This window comes from Chiroxiphia lanceolata, chromosome 30, assembly GCF_009829145.1.
Source record: "Chiroxiphia lanceolata isolate bChiLan1 chromosome 30, bChiLan1.pri, whole genome shotgun sequence".
In the NCBI taxonomy this organism is placed as follows: Eukaryota; Metazoa; Chordata; class Aves; order Passeriformes; family Pipridae; genus Chiroxiphia; species Chiroxiphia lanceolata.
The window spans coordinates 2346955-2362890 of NC_045666.1; the positions used below are offsets into that span (position 1 = coordinate 2346955).

The 15936-nt window shown below is 63.1% G+C and overlaps 1 protein-coding gene across 2 annotated transcripts; it reads left to right on the forward strand.

Annotated features, from left to right (window-relative positions):
- Positions 1 to 88: 88 nt before the first annotated feature.
- On the forward strand, positions 89 to 15691 carry ESPL1 (extra spindle pole bodies like 1, separase). 2 transcript variants are annotated; one of them, XM_032713540.1, is made up of 31 exons: positions 89 to 123; positions 581 to 673; positions 1115 to 2182; positions 2497 to 2601; positions 2985 to 3105; positions 3236 to 3372; positions 3846 to 4081; positions 4455 to 4697; positions 5197 to 5341; positions 5458 to 5602; positions 5759 to 5898; positions 5976 to 6110; positions 6319 to 6438; positions 6581 to 6752; positions 7254 to 7385; positions 7583 to 7739; positions 8020 to 8129; positions 8426 to 9744; positions 10123 to 10624; positions 10715 to 10801; positions 11252 to 11465; positions 11778 to 11974; positions 12242 to 12369; positions 12607 to 12729; positions 12967 to 13128; positions 13316 to 13489; positions 13733 to 13837; positions 13986 to 14098; positions 14394 to 14477; positions 14676 to 14840; positions 15127 to 15691. In XM_032713540.1, the coding sequence occupies exons 2-31, from the start codon at positions 620 to 622 to the stop codon at positions 15326 to 15328; spliced, it is 6795 nt and encodes a 2264-aa protein (XP_032569431.1). In that variant the 5' UTR covers positions 89 to 123; positions 581 to 619; the 3' UTR covers positions 15329 to 15691. The 2 variants fall into 2 exon arrangements, with proteins under 2 accessions (XP_032569431.1, XP_032569432.1); XM_032713541.1 differs by lacking the exon at positions 89 to 123 and adding an exon at positions 188 to 192.
- Positions 15692 to 15936: the final 245 nt, after the last annotated feature.

A 15936-nucleotide genomic window follows, 5' to 3' on the forward strand; every position in this document is an offset into this window, starting at 1 on the left:
TGATGCCTCGCGCGGGGGGCGGGCCCGGGGGCGGGGCCGAGCGTTGATTGGCCGTCGCGGAGATTTGAACGCGCGCGCGGCGCGAGGTGCCCCCTGGCGGCCGAAGAGGAGCGGCCGCGGAAGGTGAGCGGAGGTTTGGGGGGTCCCGGGGGGAAATCGGGGGGGTCCCGGGGGCCGGGGGGGCCGGGGAAGGTGGTTGGGGGGAGAGGATTGGTGAGGAGGAACGAGGGGGCAAAGAAGGGGGGAAAAGGCCTGAAGGCAGCGGGGTGCGGGGGGTTGGGTTATCCTGAGGGGAGATCGGAGGTCCTGGGACCCCCTCAGAGGGCTGAGGGTCCCGGGGGTCCTGGGGAGGGGGGCTGTGAGTGGGAAGGAACAAAAGGGGGGGGGGGAAAGGCCTGAGGGGCTGCAAAAATGGGAGGGATTTGGAGGGAGTTTGGGAGGGCCTGAAGGGGAAATTAGGGGGCCTGATATTGGGGCTGGGGGCCTGAGGATGTGGGGGCTGGGGGGGGCTGTGAGTTTTGGGGGTTTGTGAGCTCGGGGGCGGCTGTGGGGGTCCCACACCTTCCCCTGCCTCCCCCAGCCCCACATCACTTTGGAAGCCCCTTGGAAACACCCCAGGATGGATGGGAAGGAGAAGGGGGCCAACATCGAGGAGAGGCTGGAGAAGCTGAGGGTGAGCTGGAGGTCCCTCCCTGGGGAGGGGGCTCTGGGCTGGAGGCTGGGTCCCTTTTTTTCCTAGGAAAACCTCTGAATTCTGCTGGGGGACTCTTGGGGGGGTCTCTGAGCTGGGGTATGGGGTCTTAACTCCCTTATCCCCAGGAAACCCTCTGGATCTCACTGGGACCCACCAGCTGTGGGTGAGCTGGGGGACTCTCAGGGGGATCCTCAGGAGGCTCTGGGCTGGGTTTGGGGGGTCTGACTCCCTCATTTCCCCAGAAAAGGACATTCAGAGGGGCTCTGGATCCCTCTGGCAGACTCCCTGACTGGCTCTGGGCTGAGGACTGGGGGTCTGACTCGCTCTTTCCCCCAGGAAATGACCCTCGGGGGGCTCAGGGCTGGGTTTTAGGGGTCTTGACTCCCTCTTCCAGGGGTCTGAGTCCCTGTCTCCCCCCAGGAATCCCTGCAGATCCCCCCGGGAGCGCCCCCCCCATCCCGGCAGCGGCGGCTCCAGACGTGTGACCGTGTGCTCCGATCGTGTGTGGAGCAGCTGGGCCGGGAGGGTCCCCCCTCCTTTGGCCCCCCCCTCGTGGCCCTGGCCCAGGAGGCCGCCAGGGGCTACCTCAGCGTGGTCCCGAACCCCCCGGGCCTGTACTTGGAGAAGATCCTCTTCCACTTGCTCAGGAATGCCGTGAATTCCTGCTGGAGGACCGGGAATTCCTGCTGGGCTGCGGCTGAGCTGCTGCGGGAGCGACTCCGAACCTACACCCCCCTCCAGGACCCCCCCAAAGACTTCACCACTGTCACCTACAACACCTTCTGTGTTCTCTGGAAAGGGGCAGCAGCCCTGGCAGGGCCTGACCGGCCTCGGGAAGAGGGAAGATCCCTGTTTTCTGCCCAGATTCGTGCCCTGCGCTTCCTGCTGCTGCTGGAGCGGGACGGGGGGTCTCTGCCCCCTCTGCAGCCCCCCTTCTTCACCTCCCAGACAGCCCAAAAGGCAGCAGCAGCCTCTGCCCTCTATGAGGCCGAGAGGGCTCCCTGCCCTGTGTTCTTGGCCCGGCAGCTCCGGGAATTCCTCCTGGAGACTCTCCGGGAGGAAGCCCCAAATCCTCCCGGGATCCAACACTCCCTGTGCTTCCTGGAGCTCACCCTGGAGTGCTCCAGGCACCTCTGCAGGGCTGGCAGGTTCCACGAGGCTCTGGAGGCCCTGGAGGAGGCCAAGGCATTCCTGGGGTGCTCCAGGGAGGATTTGGGGGCCCCCCTGGCGCTGCTGGAGGCCGGGATCCAGCTGGGAAAGGGGAGGTCCCCCCCAGGGCCCCTGCTGTCCCAGGCAGCTGCAGTGCTGAGGGGGGAGGGCTCAGAGAGGACCCTCAGGGTGCTGCTGGAGGGGGCCCGGTTTGTGACAGCCCAGCTCGGGGAGGTGACGAGGAGGAGTCGGGAGCTGCCCTTCGGCCTCGAGGACCTGCCCGGGCTCTGTGCCTTCACCGAGGGGCATTGCTGGGCCCTGCAGCGGCTGCTCGGCAGGGTGAGGGACTGGGGGGCTGGAAGCGGGTCTGGGGGCAGCTGTGGGGGGGTGTAACCCTGTTTTGGGGTTGGGGTTCACTTTGTGTGAACCCTCTGTGTCCCTCTCCAGTGTTTGTGTCACCAGGAGCAGCTCCAGGAGCTCCCGAACCCCCAAATCCCACTTCCCTCCTTCCCTGCCCTTCCCAGGTCCATCCCAGCAGCTCCCAGAGATCTTGCAGCTCCTGATCCCCATTTTTCCCATTCCCAGGTCCATGCCTGTCCCCATTCCCAGCTCCTGGAGCTGCTGCCCTCCCTGAACCCTTCTTCCCTCCCCAGGTGCCCCCCGATGCCCTCAAGCAGCAGGTGACAGTGAAGCAGCTCCTGTTCCGGAGCCTCCAGCTCTTCTCCAACACCATCCATGACACCTTCCAGGGCTCCCAGGTACCCCCCGGATGGATCCCCAGGACCCTTGGGGTTGGAAGGGGGGCTTCAGTGGCCCTGAGGGGGTTCTGGGAGTGCTGGGATCTTCTCCCTTTGTTGGTGGGGTTGGAAAGGAGAGTTTGGGGTGCTCAGGATAAGACCCTTGGGGTGCTGGAAGCACCTTGGGGTTGGAAGAGGGGGCTGGAGGTGCCCTGAGAGGGTTCTGGAAGCTTCTCCCCTCCTTGGTGGGGTTGGAAGGGGGGCTTGAGCCACCCTGGGGGATTTCTGGGGGTCCTAGAGGCTTCTCCCCTTGGTGGGGTTGGAAGGGGGGGCTCAGGGTGCCCTGGGGGTGGTTCTTTGGGGGCTGTGGAGGTGACCCCTTTGCTGACCCCCTGTCCCTTCAGCCCTCAGGGTGGCTGGGGCTGGCCCAGGTGAGCAGGACCTGCACCCGGAGCGTGACCTGGATGGTGGAGGCTCTGAGGGGGCTCCCCGAGACCGACAGGGCCAAGTTCCTCGATGTCACCGGTCAGTGCCACCAAGGGGGAGCCCCTGTCCCTGTCCTGGGGGGCTGTCTCTGCACAGCTGGGAGGTCTCAGTCCCCTTGTGGGTGGGGAGGGGGCTCTCTCAGTGACTTTGGGGGTCCCTCTCCCCACAGCCTCATGCACCTTCAAGCTGGGCTTCGCCTTCCAGAGCCGGAACTTTCTGGAAGAGGCCGGAACTATCTGCGAGCCCTTCTGCAGGGGGGTGGTGGAACTGGGGGGCTACAGCTGCCCTGACACCCCCCCAGAGAGGGTATGGGGGACTGGGAATGGGGAGGGGGACAGTGGAGGGTTTGGTCCTGGAATAGCCCCTATTCCCAGCTCTGAGCAATTCCCTCATCCTGGTCTCAGTGAAGGGAGAGAGGATGGGACCAGTTTTTCCTCCTGGAATAACCCCAAATCCCAGCCCTTCCCTTGTTCCAGGGTGGGAAGGGAGACATGAGATTATCCCAGTGAGGGGAGGAACTGAGAGGATAGAATGGCTTAGCCTCTGGAACATCCCCAATTCCTAGGTTCCCTTCTCCCAGGTGGGGACGGGATACAGGGATGATACGGGGATTCCTACCGGTGACAGGAGGACTGGAGAGGATGGGACCAGGTTTTCCTCCTGGAACAATTCCAATTCCCACCTCCCAGCCCTTCCCTTGGCCCAGGGCAGGTTGAGGGGGATACAGAACCCCTGGAATTCCCTCCCCACACACCTCTTCTCTCCCTGTCCTCCCACAGCTCCACAAGTGTTTCCGGATGCAGGTGGAGAGCTGGAAGCGCCTGGGGCGGACGGAGCAGGCTCTGGGCTCAGTGACCACGTGGCTCCTGGCCCTGACCCAGCCTGGGGGACCCCTGGTCCAGCCTGGGGGGGTCCTGAGGGCCCAACCTGGGGGGCTCCTGCATGAGCCTGTGGGACTCTGGGCCAGGATCAAATCGGAGGCGGCCAAACAGGGCCAGGAGGAGCTGCGGCTGCGGTGAGGGGGAACTGGGGCACTGGGAGGGACTGTGGTGGGGACTGGGAGCTGCTGGGAGGGACTGTGGTGGGGACTGGGAGCTGCTGGGAGGGACTGTGGTGGGGACTGGGAGCTGCTGGGAGGGACTGTGGTGGGGACTGGGAGCTGCTGGGAGGGACTGTGGTGGGGACTGGGAGCTGCTGGGAGTGTGGTGAGGCCCTGCAATGGATTTCCCAGAGGATGCCCCATCCCTGGCAGTGTCCCAGGCCAGGCTGGAGCTGCCTGGGATAGTGGAAGTTCCCGAGGCAGAGGGTGGGATGGGATGAGCTTTAATGTCTCTCCCAACCCAACCCACTCCATGAATCCATGAAAACAACGGGATTTCTTCCCCCAGGACCCTCAGGGACTCCCTGGAAGGCCATTCCCTGGACAAGGCCACCCTGGTGTCCCTCCTGCTGGCCGAGCTCCAGGCTTACAAGTGCCTGAAGTGGGACACGGGGCCGGAGCGTTACAACGTCCTGTGTGACCTCCTGGAGCTCTGCCCCGAGGACCCCGGGGGGCTCCTCCCGAGGGCTCTGGGGCTCCTGGAGCTGGCCCAGGTCCTGTGCTACCACAGCTTCGCCCCCCACACTGACTGGTGGGTGCCCTGGGACCACCTCCACCCCAAATGCCCCCCCAGGAGTGGTGGAGGCACCGGAGGGTTTCGGGTTTGGGGTTTTGGGGAGAGGGTTGGTGGGTCTGGGGTGGGGGAGGGTGTTGGAGGGGGGGAAGGGGTTTTTTTGGGACCCTGGTGGGGTGGGAAGAGCTTTTCCAGGACAGATGAGAAGGTTGGGAAGGGTTTTTTGGAACTCTGGTGGGTTGGGATGAACTTTTCCAGGCCCATCTTGTTGAGTGTCCATCTGGGAACAGGTTTTTTGGGTTCCCCTGTCCCTGTTTGAGGTCTCTCAGCCCCATGGTGTTTCTGGTGTTTCTTTGGGGTCCTGGGGTGTTTCCTTCCCTCTCCTGTGGATCTCCAGAGGTTTTTGGGGCTGTTCATGATCCCCCTGTGGATCTCCAGGGATTTTGGGGGCTGTTCCTGATTCCCCTGTGGAGTTCCAGGGATTTTGGGAGGGCTTCCTGACCCCTTTTCCTGGCAGCTCTGCGCTGGACGCGATCCGGGAGGCCCTGAGGCTGCTGGAAAAGGTGCCCCAGAATTCCCAGAACCGGGATCAGCTCCTGGATGAGAAGGCCCAGGCCCTGCTCTGGCTCCACATCTGCACCCTTGAGGCCCACATGGAAAAGGTTTTGTGGATCAGGGGCTCGAAGGGGCTGTTTTTTCCCAGGATTTCAGAAAATCCCGGAGGTCTGGGTGTGTCCTGGACCCATCCAGAGCCTCCTGTGGTGTCCTAAATTCCCAGGGCATGGAGAGGGAGCAGAGGGGGAGGACCCAGGGCAGCAGGAACCTGGAGGAGTTTGAGCCCAACGACCTGAATGCCGAGGGAAGGGCGGGAGAGGAGCTGGATCCGCAGGATGGGATCAGCTGCACCCTGGACACCGACAGGGGTGAGGGGGCTGGGGGACTAGGAGGGGGTTTTCTGGGACCCCGGAGGGGTGGGAAGAGCTTTTCTTTTGGGAAGAGCCAGGTGTCAGCCTGGGAATCCTCCTTTTGGCCCCACCTGGCTCTGCCCAAGCTCTCTTAGCCCCTTGGTGTCCCCTCAGCTCTGACCAAAAGCCTGGACGAAGCCTTTTCCCTATGGAAGCAGCTCCTGGAATCCCCTGGAATTCCCTGTGTTCGGAGCCTGGAACAAACCGTGACCTCCCTGCACCTCCTGGCCACCCTTTACAAGCTCCTGGCCAAGGTGAGACCCCCAGGACCACCGGGAGACCCCCCAGGAGGTGGCTTTGGGGTGTAACCAGTGGATTTTGTGCTTCCCAGCCCATCCAAGCCCTGGAGAGTTTCCTGCTGCTCCGATCCTTGTGCCGGAGCCTCAGTGACACTCCCGGCGCTGCCTGGGCCTTGTCCCACCTCACCCGCCTGCTCCTGCAGCTGGAATGTCCCACCCATGCCCAGGTGAGCCTGGAACGACCCTCTGGAATGGTTCAGTTGATCCCTGAGGTCCTGGTGTTCATCCCAGTGTGGCATTCCCAGGTTTTCCTGGAGGAGCTGGAGTGTATCCCACAGGAATTCCCAGCAGCTCCTCCAACATCCTGGGAATGACCAGGTCTGGATTTGGATAATCCCTGAGGTCCTGGTGTTCATTCCAGTGTGGCATTCTCAGGTTTTCCTGGAAGAGCTGGAGTCCATCCTGAGGGAATTCCCAGGTGGAGATGAATCCCAGCAGCTCCTGCAACATTCCTGCCTCCTGCTCCGGAGCCACCTGTGCTGTGTCAGCCAAAAAGTAAAGCCAAAAGGGCTCCTTTTTGCCCCAAAAGTTGTGGGAAGAGGGAGTTTGAGGGGTGCAGAGACCCTCCAAAAGTAGGACAGGAGGGAATTATGGATGTGGAGGACCCATGCAATCCCTGAATCCCGATTTTTCCTAGATGGAGGAGGGGCTGTCCCTGCTCCTGCAGGTTCTCCAGAGCCCCCTGGCCCAAAAGGCCACCAAGGGCTGGTACCTGCTCCAGGCCCAGGGGCTCCAGGTGGTGGCCACGTACCTGGGAATGGCCCCTGCACACCTGGATCCAGAGCTCCGGCACCGGCTGCACCGGAAAGGTGGGACTGGCGGGGTGGGAGTCACCCCTGGGGGGGATGGAGGGGTGGGGAGGGGGGATGGAGGGTCCCAGGGGGGTTTTGGGGAGAGGATGGAGGGTCCCAGGGGGGTTTTGGGGGAGGATGGAGGGTCCTAGAGGGGTTTTGTGGGGAGGATGGAGGATCCTAGGGGGGGGGGACACAGGGAGAGGGGAGGAGGGTCCCAGGGGGTCTCTGGGGGGATGGAGGGTCCTGGAAAGGTTTAAACTCTGGGATTTTGAGGATGATGAGGAGGAATGGTGGGAGTTTGGGGGTGAGGAAGAGAAGGATGGAGGGAGTTTGAGGATAAGGAGGAAGGGGGAGTTGGAGGATGAGGAGGAAAGTTCGATTTGAGGAGGAAGAAGAGGGTTTGGTGTGAGGAGGAGGGAACTTGGAATAAGGAGAGGGAATTTTGGGGGTGTCTCCATGCTAGAGGGGCTAGGAAGGGCTTTCCTTGGTGCTGACCCCCCTCCCAAACCCCTCCAGGCTGGAAGACCCCCAAGGTGGCCCTGATGGAGGTCCAGAAGCTCCTTCGCAGTGTCATCATCTTCCTCCTGGGCTTTGACATCCTGGGGGGCTCCCGGAGCAACGAGGGGGCAGAGCAATTCCAGGACTATGGTGAGAGGGGAGGGGGGACCCTCTGGAATGGGGTAGGATCCCTGGAAAGGATTGGGAGCCTCTGGAATGAGTTGGGTTCCTTGGGAGGGGTCAGGACCCTCTGCAGTGAGTTGGGCTCCTCCAGGGAGGACCTGGAGCCTCTGGAAGAGCTCAGGCTTCCCCTGGGCCGGATCTATCCCTCCCTTCTACCCCCTCAGGTGCCAACGTGGTGCTGAAGTGGGAGGTGCTGGGGGAGGCCCTGTGGTGCTGTGAGCGCCTGGTGACGCTGCTGGGCCGGGCCGAGGTGCTGTGCCGGGCCAGGGCCTTCTGTGGGGAGGCCCTCAGGCTGTCCGGGCTCCTGCAGGGCACACGCTGGTGAGTCCTGGGCTTGGGATCCTCGGGGTTGGGAATGGGGGAAAATGGGACTAAAGAGCAGGATTGGCAAAACCCTGACATTAAACCTGAGGGGTCTTTGGCAGGGTCTGAGGGGTCTTTGGCAGGGTCTGAGGGGTCTTTGGCAGGGTCTGAGGGGTCTTGGGAGGTCTGAGGGATCTTTGGGGGGGGTCTCAGGGGTCTTTTGGGGGTCTGAGGGTATCTGGGGCATCTGAGGGGTCTTGGGGGGGTCTGAAGGGTCTCTTTCCCATCCCTTTTCCAGGTGCACGTCATTCCTGCTGCTGAAATCTCAGCTGGAGCTGCAGCAGGGGGAGCTGGAGCTGAGCCAGCTCAACCTCCAACACACCCTGTTCCTGCTGCAGCCCCACCCAGGTGAGAGCCCGGGATGCAGGGGGGGTTTTTGGGGAGCGGGGTGGACCCCTGAGCTTGGGGGGATCCTGGGGGTCCCCAGTTTTGGGATCTGCCTCGGGATCCTTCCTGGATCTAGTACTGGAGCACCCAGGGATTGACCTTGAGCTGGGCAAGTTTGGGATTCAGGTTGGATCCTTGGGCTGGAGGACCCCAAATATCAACTCCCTTCCATCCAGAGTTTAAATCCAGAAAGGAGAGTGTTGGATCCAGGTTTCTCAGGCTGAAGGATCCCAAATTAACCCTCCCTTCCCTTTCAGAGCTCAAAGCCCCCCAGGAGCCCCTGCTCCCACCCAAGATCCACCCGAGGAAGGGCCACATGGAACCGAGGAGGCGCTGGGACCACCCCAAAAACCCCTCGGGGGAGGAGGACGAGGGGTTCCTAAAGGGCCCTGCCCTGGAATTCGTGGCTCCTTCAAGCTCCCAGGACCCTCTGAGTGCCCTCACAGCCTCCCCTGAGCTGAAACCCGGGAAGAAGATGAGCCTGGCCTTCCTCTCCCACCCCTGGAGCTGCCCCTGCTGCCTCTGCTCAGACCTGGTGGTGTCGGTGCTGGGCCTGCGCTGGGCCCTGGCCCAAGCCCGAGGCCGGGTCCTGGCAGGGGAAGGGGCCACGGGGGTGGCCCTGGTGAGGAGGGTCCTGCCCCGCTGTGCCAGGGTGGGCCACAGGTTTGCCAGGGAGCTCAGCGACAGGCTGGGGGGGCACCACGGAAAAGGGGAGCCCCCCGGGGACAGGGACCACCCCGGGAACCAGAACTGCTCTGGGACTGGGGACCCCACCAGGGACAGGGACCCTCTTGGGAACCAGGACCTGGGGCTGCAGGACCCCTGTGAGGACCAAGACCCTGCTGAGAACTGGGATCTGCCCACCCTGGACCCCCAGAACCCCCCCAGAACAAGACCCCAGCCCACCCTGGGCCTGCTGGACGAGCTGGTGGCCATGGGCTACTCCACGCTGGCCCTGCAGAGCCTGAGCAGTGCCGGGGGGCTCTGGGACCCCCAGGATGAGGAGCTGGAGTGGGGATTGACCTTCCTGGGGTCCTGCAGCCCCCACCTGCCTGGCCTGGGGGTCTCCAGGGCCACCCTGCTGCTGGCTAAGGCCATGGCCACCCTTGGCCACCTGGCCACCAAACTGGGCCTCTCTGTGGACGATGTCCTTGCCCAGGGCTGGACCCTCCAACTGCAGCCTCCCCCCCAAAAAAAGACCCTGAAAGACTCCAAGGCTGAACCCCAAAAGCACAAACCTGCCCCCCCCAAGGCCAGGGGGGTGAAGCCCCGTGGGGTGGAACCCCCCAAGGAGAAGCCCTCCAAGGAGAAGCCCCCCAGGGTGAAGCCCCCCAGGGTGAGCCCTCCCAGCCCCCAGGACGTGTTTTCTCCGGGGGACTTGGACTCTGAGGTTGTGCCCCCCATTGCCATCAGGGGGCCCTGCACCCCCCACCCCAAAGCTTTTCCCTCCTTCCCGGGGCTCCCCAGCCTCCCCAGGACCCCCTTCACCATCTACAACGAGGCCTCACCCCCTCCTTGCAAGGCCCAGCTCAGCAGAGCCCCCAGAGCCCAGGGGAGGGTCAAGTCCCGCCTAAAGGTCAGTTTTTGGGGGGAAAAGCTTGGGGGGATTTTGGGGCGGGGGAGGTTGGAAGGGAAGGATTGGGGTGAAAAGTTTTGGGGGGGAAGTTTGAGGGGAGGAAATTGAGGGGGAAAAGTTTAAGGGAGGAAAGTTTGGGAGTAAGCTTGGGGGGAAGTTTGGGGAGGGAAGGTTTTGAAGGGGGAGAGGTTGAGATGGGAAGTTTGAGGGGGGAAAAGGTTGGAGGGGGAAACTCAGGGGGAAAATGTTCTTTGGGCAAAACTTTGGGAGGCAAAGAGAGGGGGGAAGGTTGAAGGGGAAAAATGGGGGGAAAGCTGAGGGGTAAAGTTTGGGGTGCCCCCCAAACCACCCCTGACCCCCCTCTTCCCCCTCTTTCAGGTGACATTCAGTGATGACAGCGACCTGGAGGATCCCAAAGCCCCCCCGAGTGCCTCAACCACCCGAAAAACATCCTGTACCCGCAGGAAGGGGCAGCCCCCCAAGTCCCCAGGATCCCCCCAAATGAGCCCCCCAGGAATGGGGGTCAGACGACAGCGGGGGAGGCCCAGGAAGGACCAAGGAAGCCCCCAAAAAGCGGCTCAGGAGAAGAAGGAAAGGGGGACTCACTGGGCTAGGGGTTCCAGGAGGAAGAAGGAGCAGGAGCCCCCCCAAAATGTGGCTCTGGAGGAGAAGAAAAGGGGAACCCGCCGGGCTGGGGGTCCCAGGGGGAAGAAGGAGCAGGAGACCCCCCAAAAAGGGGCTCTGGAGGAGAAAACAAAGCAGGGACCTCCCTCCCAGGGGGTGCTGGAGGGGCTGAACCCCCTGAGGGCCATGGAAGAAGAGGAGGAGGAAGAGCTACGGCGCAGCTTCGAAGTCTCCCAGGAGTGGGGGGGACCCCCAGGTGAGTTTTGGGGCTGATCTGGGGGGTTCTGTCCCCAAATCTGTCCTCAGCCTGGGGTTGAAGCCCCTCTGTGTTCTCTCCACCCCACAGGGAGGGTCCAGCCCAAGGCCACTGAGGACGTCCCAGGCAGGGGGGACCCCCCACCAGGTTTGGGGGCACCCCTGCCCATGGCTAGAGGTGAGAATCTGGAATTTGGGGGATTTGAGGGAGCTGGGGAGTGGGGGGGCAAAGGTCTTGCTGGGCATTTATTGATTTCCAACTTCATTTATTTCCCTTCCCTAAGAACTTCCTTCCCTTCCCCAGGAGTTTCTTTTCCCCTAGGAGTTTCCTTCCCTTCTCCAGGAGTTTCCTTCCCCCAAAACTTGCCTTTCCTCACCCAAAACTTGCCTTTCCCAAAACTTGCCTTTCTTAGAGCTGGGGGCTGAGGCCATGGTGGGTTCCCCCCTCTGTCCCCTCCCCTCCCTGCTCCTCCCATGGTGTCTGACCCCACCCTGGAGTGTCCCTGGGGTTTCACTGTCCCCTCTCTGAGGTGTCCCTGACCCCTCCCTGAGGTTCCTGACCCCACTCTGGGTGTCCCCGGGGTGTCCCTGACCCCTGTCCATGGTGTCCCCTCTCTTTCACCTCCAGGTCACCCATCCCTGGACTCAGTTTTGGAGCTGCTGCAGGAGGCCCTGGGCTGGATCAGCCACTTCCCCCCGGGGTCCCTGTATGGGGGGCTGTGCCAGCTGCTGGCCCTGCTCACGGGGGACAGGGACCCCCTGGGCACAGCAGGGCTGCTCTCGGAGTCCTTGTGTGTCACCGCCCGCCACCAGCTGCTGGGCATCCTGCACAGCCGGGCAAGGTGGGTGTCCCCTCCCCGTGTCCCCTCCCCGTGTCCCCTCCCTGTGTCCCCTTCCTTCATCCTCGGGGCTTTGGGCCCCATTCCATTGCCCCATCCCAATGTCCCCTCTCTTCCCCACCATCCCCCCATCCTGGGACAGGGTCTCACCCCACACTCCCCTCACCCTGCAGAGGTCATTTTGGGATGATTTCTCCACCTTTGAGATGATCCCCTCTCACCTTTGGGACAATCCCCCCCTTCACCTTTGGGACAATCCCCCCCTTCACCTTTGGGATAATCCCACCTCACCTTTGGGATGATCCCCCCACTCAGGAAGAAGAGGAAGAAGGAGAAGTTGGGAGGGGATGTGTCGGAGCAGCTCCAGAGCCTTTCCCTGCGGGAAGGGGGGGACCCCCCCCAGCCCTGCCCCCGCCTGGCCCAGCTCGAGGGGCTCTTCCAGTTCAGCACGTCGGGGCTGGGGGCTCCAGAGAGGGAACAATTCCAGGAGCAGATCCAGCAGATCCCCAGTGGTGAGTCCACGGGGGCCACTGGGACCAGCACTCAGCACTGGGGAGGGGGATCCTGAACCCTGGGGGGGGCTTGGGTGTCCCCCTGTGCAGGATATGGAGGGGCTGGAGAACGAGAAAAACAAGAAAGGGCTGGAGAAGGAGGGAAAGTGGCTGCAGAAGAAGGAAAAGGTGCCCTGGGGGAGGTGGGTCTGTGGTGCCCTGGGGGGTCTGTGATGTTTTGGGGGGCCTCTGGTGGCCGGGGGTGTCCCTGACCTCGTGTGTCCCTAGGGGTGACCGTGGTCCTGCTGGCCCTGGGCAGCCCCTGCCCGGGGGCCGTTGGGGACACTCTGCTCCTGACGCGGCTGGAGAGGGACATGGAGCCCCTGAGCATCCGGATCCCCACCCACAGGTCCCAGGTGAGGGCAGCAGGGGCATTCCAGGGTCTGGGATCTGTCCCCAGCCTCCTCATCCTGGGGAGGAGCGAATTCCCCATTCCAGGGGCTGGCATCATGGACCACCTTCATCTTCGTCCTGGGGAGGGGGCACCCTCCATTCCAGGATCCCTTTAGGGAGTCACTTACCATTTCAGGGGGTGGGATCCCTTTAGGATGTCCCCCCCCCCATTCCTAGATCCTTGATGCCTCCCCCTCCAGGCCCCCCTCAGCTCCATCCTGAGGGAATTTGAGTCAATCCAACGTGAGCAGAAGGAAGCCAACGGATGCACAGACAAGCAGGAGTGGTGGTCACGGCGTTCCCGGCTGGATCAGAGGATGAAGGTGGGGAGACCCCCCCCAACCCCAAATTTGGGATGGGGGTGTCCTGACCCCTCTGAGTGACTTGTCCTGGAGTTGGATCCCGTTACCTTTTGCACCTCTCCCTATCCCCTTCTCTGTCTCCCTTTCCCTTTTCCACATCTCCCATTCCCATGTGTCCCATTCCCACCTCTCCCCTTCTCTTTTCCACATCTCCCACTCTCTTTTCCACGTCTCCCATTCCCCTTTTCCCATTCCCAGACCCTCATCCAGAGCCTGGAGTCCCATGTTTTGGGGTGCTGGCGGGGGCTGCTCCTGCCCAGGCCCCCCGGGAGCTCCCCCAGCTTGGCCGAGGAATCCTCTCGGCTCATCCCGGAGCTGCGGAGCTGCGGCTGGAACGACCCCAACCCTGCCCTCGTCCAGGTGGGTGGCCTGGGCTGAGATCTGGGGGGGGGGGGGGGGTGGTGATCCTGCGATTTGGGGGGCTGCATGTGGGTTTGGGGGGGCTGAGCCCAGGATTTGGAGGGGCTGAGCTGGGATTTTGGGTGCTGATCCTGGATTTTGGGGTGCTGACCCCGGATTTTGGGGTGCTGACCCCTTTGCCCCCCAGGTGCTGCTGAATGGGGCCCCTGCACTGACCCCCCCTGACATCCAGGCCTTGGCCTTCGGCCTCTGCCCGGCCCGGCCCCTCCGGGCACGGCTGCTCCTGGAGGAGGCCCTGGAGGGGGCCCTGGAGAGGGACCGAGGGGACAGCAGGGGGTCCCTGGTGCTGCTGCTGGACAAGGTGAGACCCCTGGGGCTGCTGCTTCATCCTCATCATCCTCACTCCTTCCTCATCCTCCTCACACCTTCATCTTTATCCTCACACCTTCATCACCCTTCTCCTCCCCTGCTCCTGGAGGAGGCCTGGGAGGGGGACCGGGTGGCTCTAGGGGATCCCTAGTGCTGCTGCTGGATAAGGTGAGACACCCCCAGGGCTCCTTCCTCATCCCCACACCTTCCTCACCCTTCTCCTCCTCCCTGGCAGCACCTGCAGCGTCTCCCCTGGGAGTCCCTCCCGGCCCTCGGGGCCGTGCCGGTGACGCGACTCCCGGCCCTGCGGTTCCTGCTCAGCTACGTGATGGCCCGGCAGGTCAGGGGGGCACAGACCCCTGGGACCCCCTCCCTGGTGGGTGGGGGGACCCCTGAACCCCCTTCCCAGGGTTTGGGGACCCTCCATCCCCCATTCCCGGGGTTTGGAGTGTCCCAGGGTTTATTCCCCCATTCCCTGTCCCTCCCAGAGCTCAGGATCCGTCCTGGCCCGGGGGGTGAACCCCAAAAGCACCTTCTACGTCCTGAACCCCCACAACAACCTGGGGGGCACCGAGCAACGTTTCCGGGCCTGGTTCGAGAGGTCAGGGCACCTTTGGGGGGCTGGGAGGGGGGGTGGGGCTGCACCCCAAATCCTGCCCCTATAACCCCTGGGAGGGCTGCACTCCAAATCCTGCCCCTGTCCCCCTCCTGGGCGGGGTCTCACCCCCAAATCCTGACTGTTTTCCCCCAGTGAGCCAGGGGAAGGAGGGGTCTGCACCCATGATTCTCACCCTATACCCCCCAGCAAGGAGTTTGCTCCCCAAATCCTGCTCCAAATCTGCCCCTGTCCCCTCTGGGGTGGCTCTGGCCCCCAAAATCTACCCTGTCCCCCCCAGTGAGCCAGGCTGGCACGGCGTGTCTGGCTCTATCCCGACCCCGGAGCAGATCCAGGAGGCCCTTCTGGAGCACGACCTGTACATGTGAGTGGGATTTTGGGGGGTCCCTAGGGTGTCCCTGGAGGGTCCTGATCCCCCCAGAGCTCGAAGTCAGTTCTGAGCTGAGGGGATGAACCCCAACAGCACCTTCTCCCCCTTCCCTGGGTTTTGGGGACCCCCTGTTCCCCATTTCCGGGTTTTTGGGAACCCCTGGGACTCACTCCGGGGGTCTGTGTCCCCCAGCTATGCAGGGCACGGGTCGGGGGTGCGGCTCCTGGACAGACAGACCCTTTCCCGGCTGGAATGTCGGGCTGTGGTGCTGCTCTTCGGCTGCTCCAGCGCCGCCCTGGCCCTGAGGGGGGCCCTGGAACCCACCGGGACAGTGCTCAGATACGTCATGGCCGGGTGGTGAGTCTGGGGGGGCCCGGGGGGCTTTGGGAGGATCTAGGGTGTATCTGGGGTGATTTGGGGGGGATCCGGTGGGCCTGGAGCCCACTGGGACCGTTCTCAAATACATCATGGCTGGGTGCTGGCTCTGGGGGGCTCTGTGCCTTTGGGGGACTCTTGGGCTTTGAGGGGGCTCTGCATGCTCAGTTTGAGGGGGGCTTTGGGAATTTGGAGGGTCTCTGTGACTCTGGGGGTCTCTCCACGCTCACAGCCTGTGTTGGGGGGCCCTCTCCCCCTTGTTTTGCAGCCCCCTGGTGCTGGGGACGCTGTGGGACGTCACTGACCGGGACCTGGACCGCTTTGCCCATGCCCTGCTGCGGGGTTGGCTGGGGGGAGGCCCCGGGACCCCCCTCCTGCCCCACCTGTCCCAGGCCCGCCAGGCCCCCCGACTCAAATCCCTCATCGGGGCCGCGCCCGTGGCCTACGGGCTGCCTGTGAGCCTCAGCTGAGGGGGGTCCCTCCCATTGTCTTTGGGGTCCCCCCATTGCTTGTGGTGTGGGCTGGAGGGTCCCCCAGTTGGTTTTGGGTCCCCCCTGTTACCTACAGGCTCCTCATCTCCCTGTGGGGATGGTTGGGGGGTCCCCCCCATTGTTTGGAGATCCCCTTGTTACCTTTGGGGTCCCCCCATTGCCCTGCTGAGGATTTTGGGGTCCTCCACCACCGTGGGGCCTTTTGGGGGTATCTCTGTCTGTTTTGGGGTCCCCGTGCCTGTTTTGGGGAGTTTTGCACGCCTTAATTTATTTTAATGAAATTGGTTTTATTCGAGTTTCCGCAACAATTAAATAAATAAAAGCTGCTGCCTCTTTATCCGACCCCCACCTCGAGTGTTTCTGAGCCCCCAAATCCCACTGGGCTTCCCCAAGTTTCTTTGGCCCCCTCAAGTTTCCCTGGGTCCCCTCAGGTCTCAGGGTCCCCCCCAGGTCTCTCATTAAGACCACCCCCCTTTCTCCTGGAGGGAGCATTAGGGACACCCCCTTTTCCCCTGGGGGGGGCATTTGGACCCCCTTTCTCTGGGGAGCACCTTGGACCCCCCTCTTCCCTGTGGGAGACCTTGGAT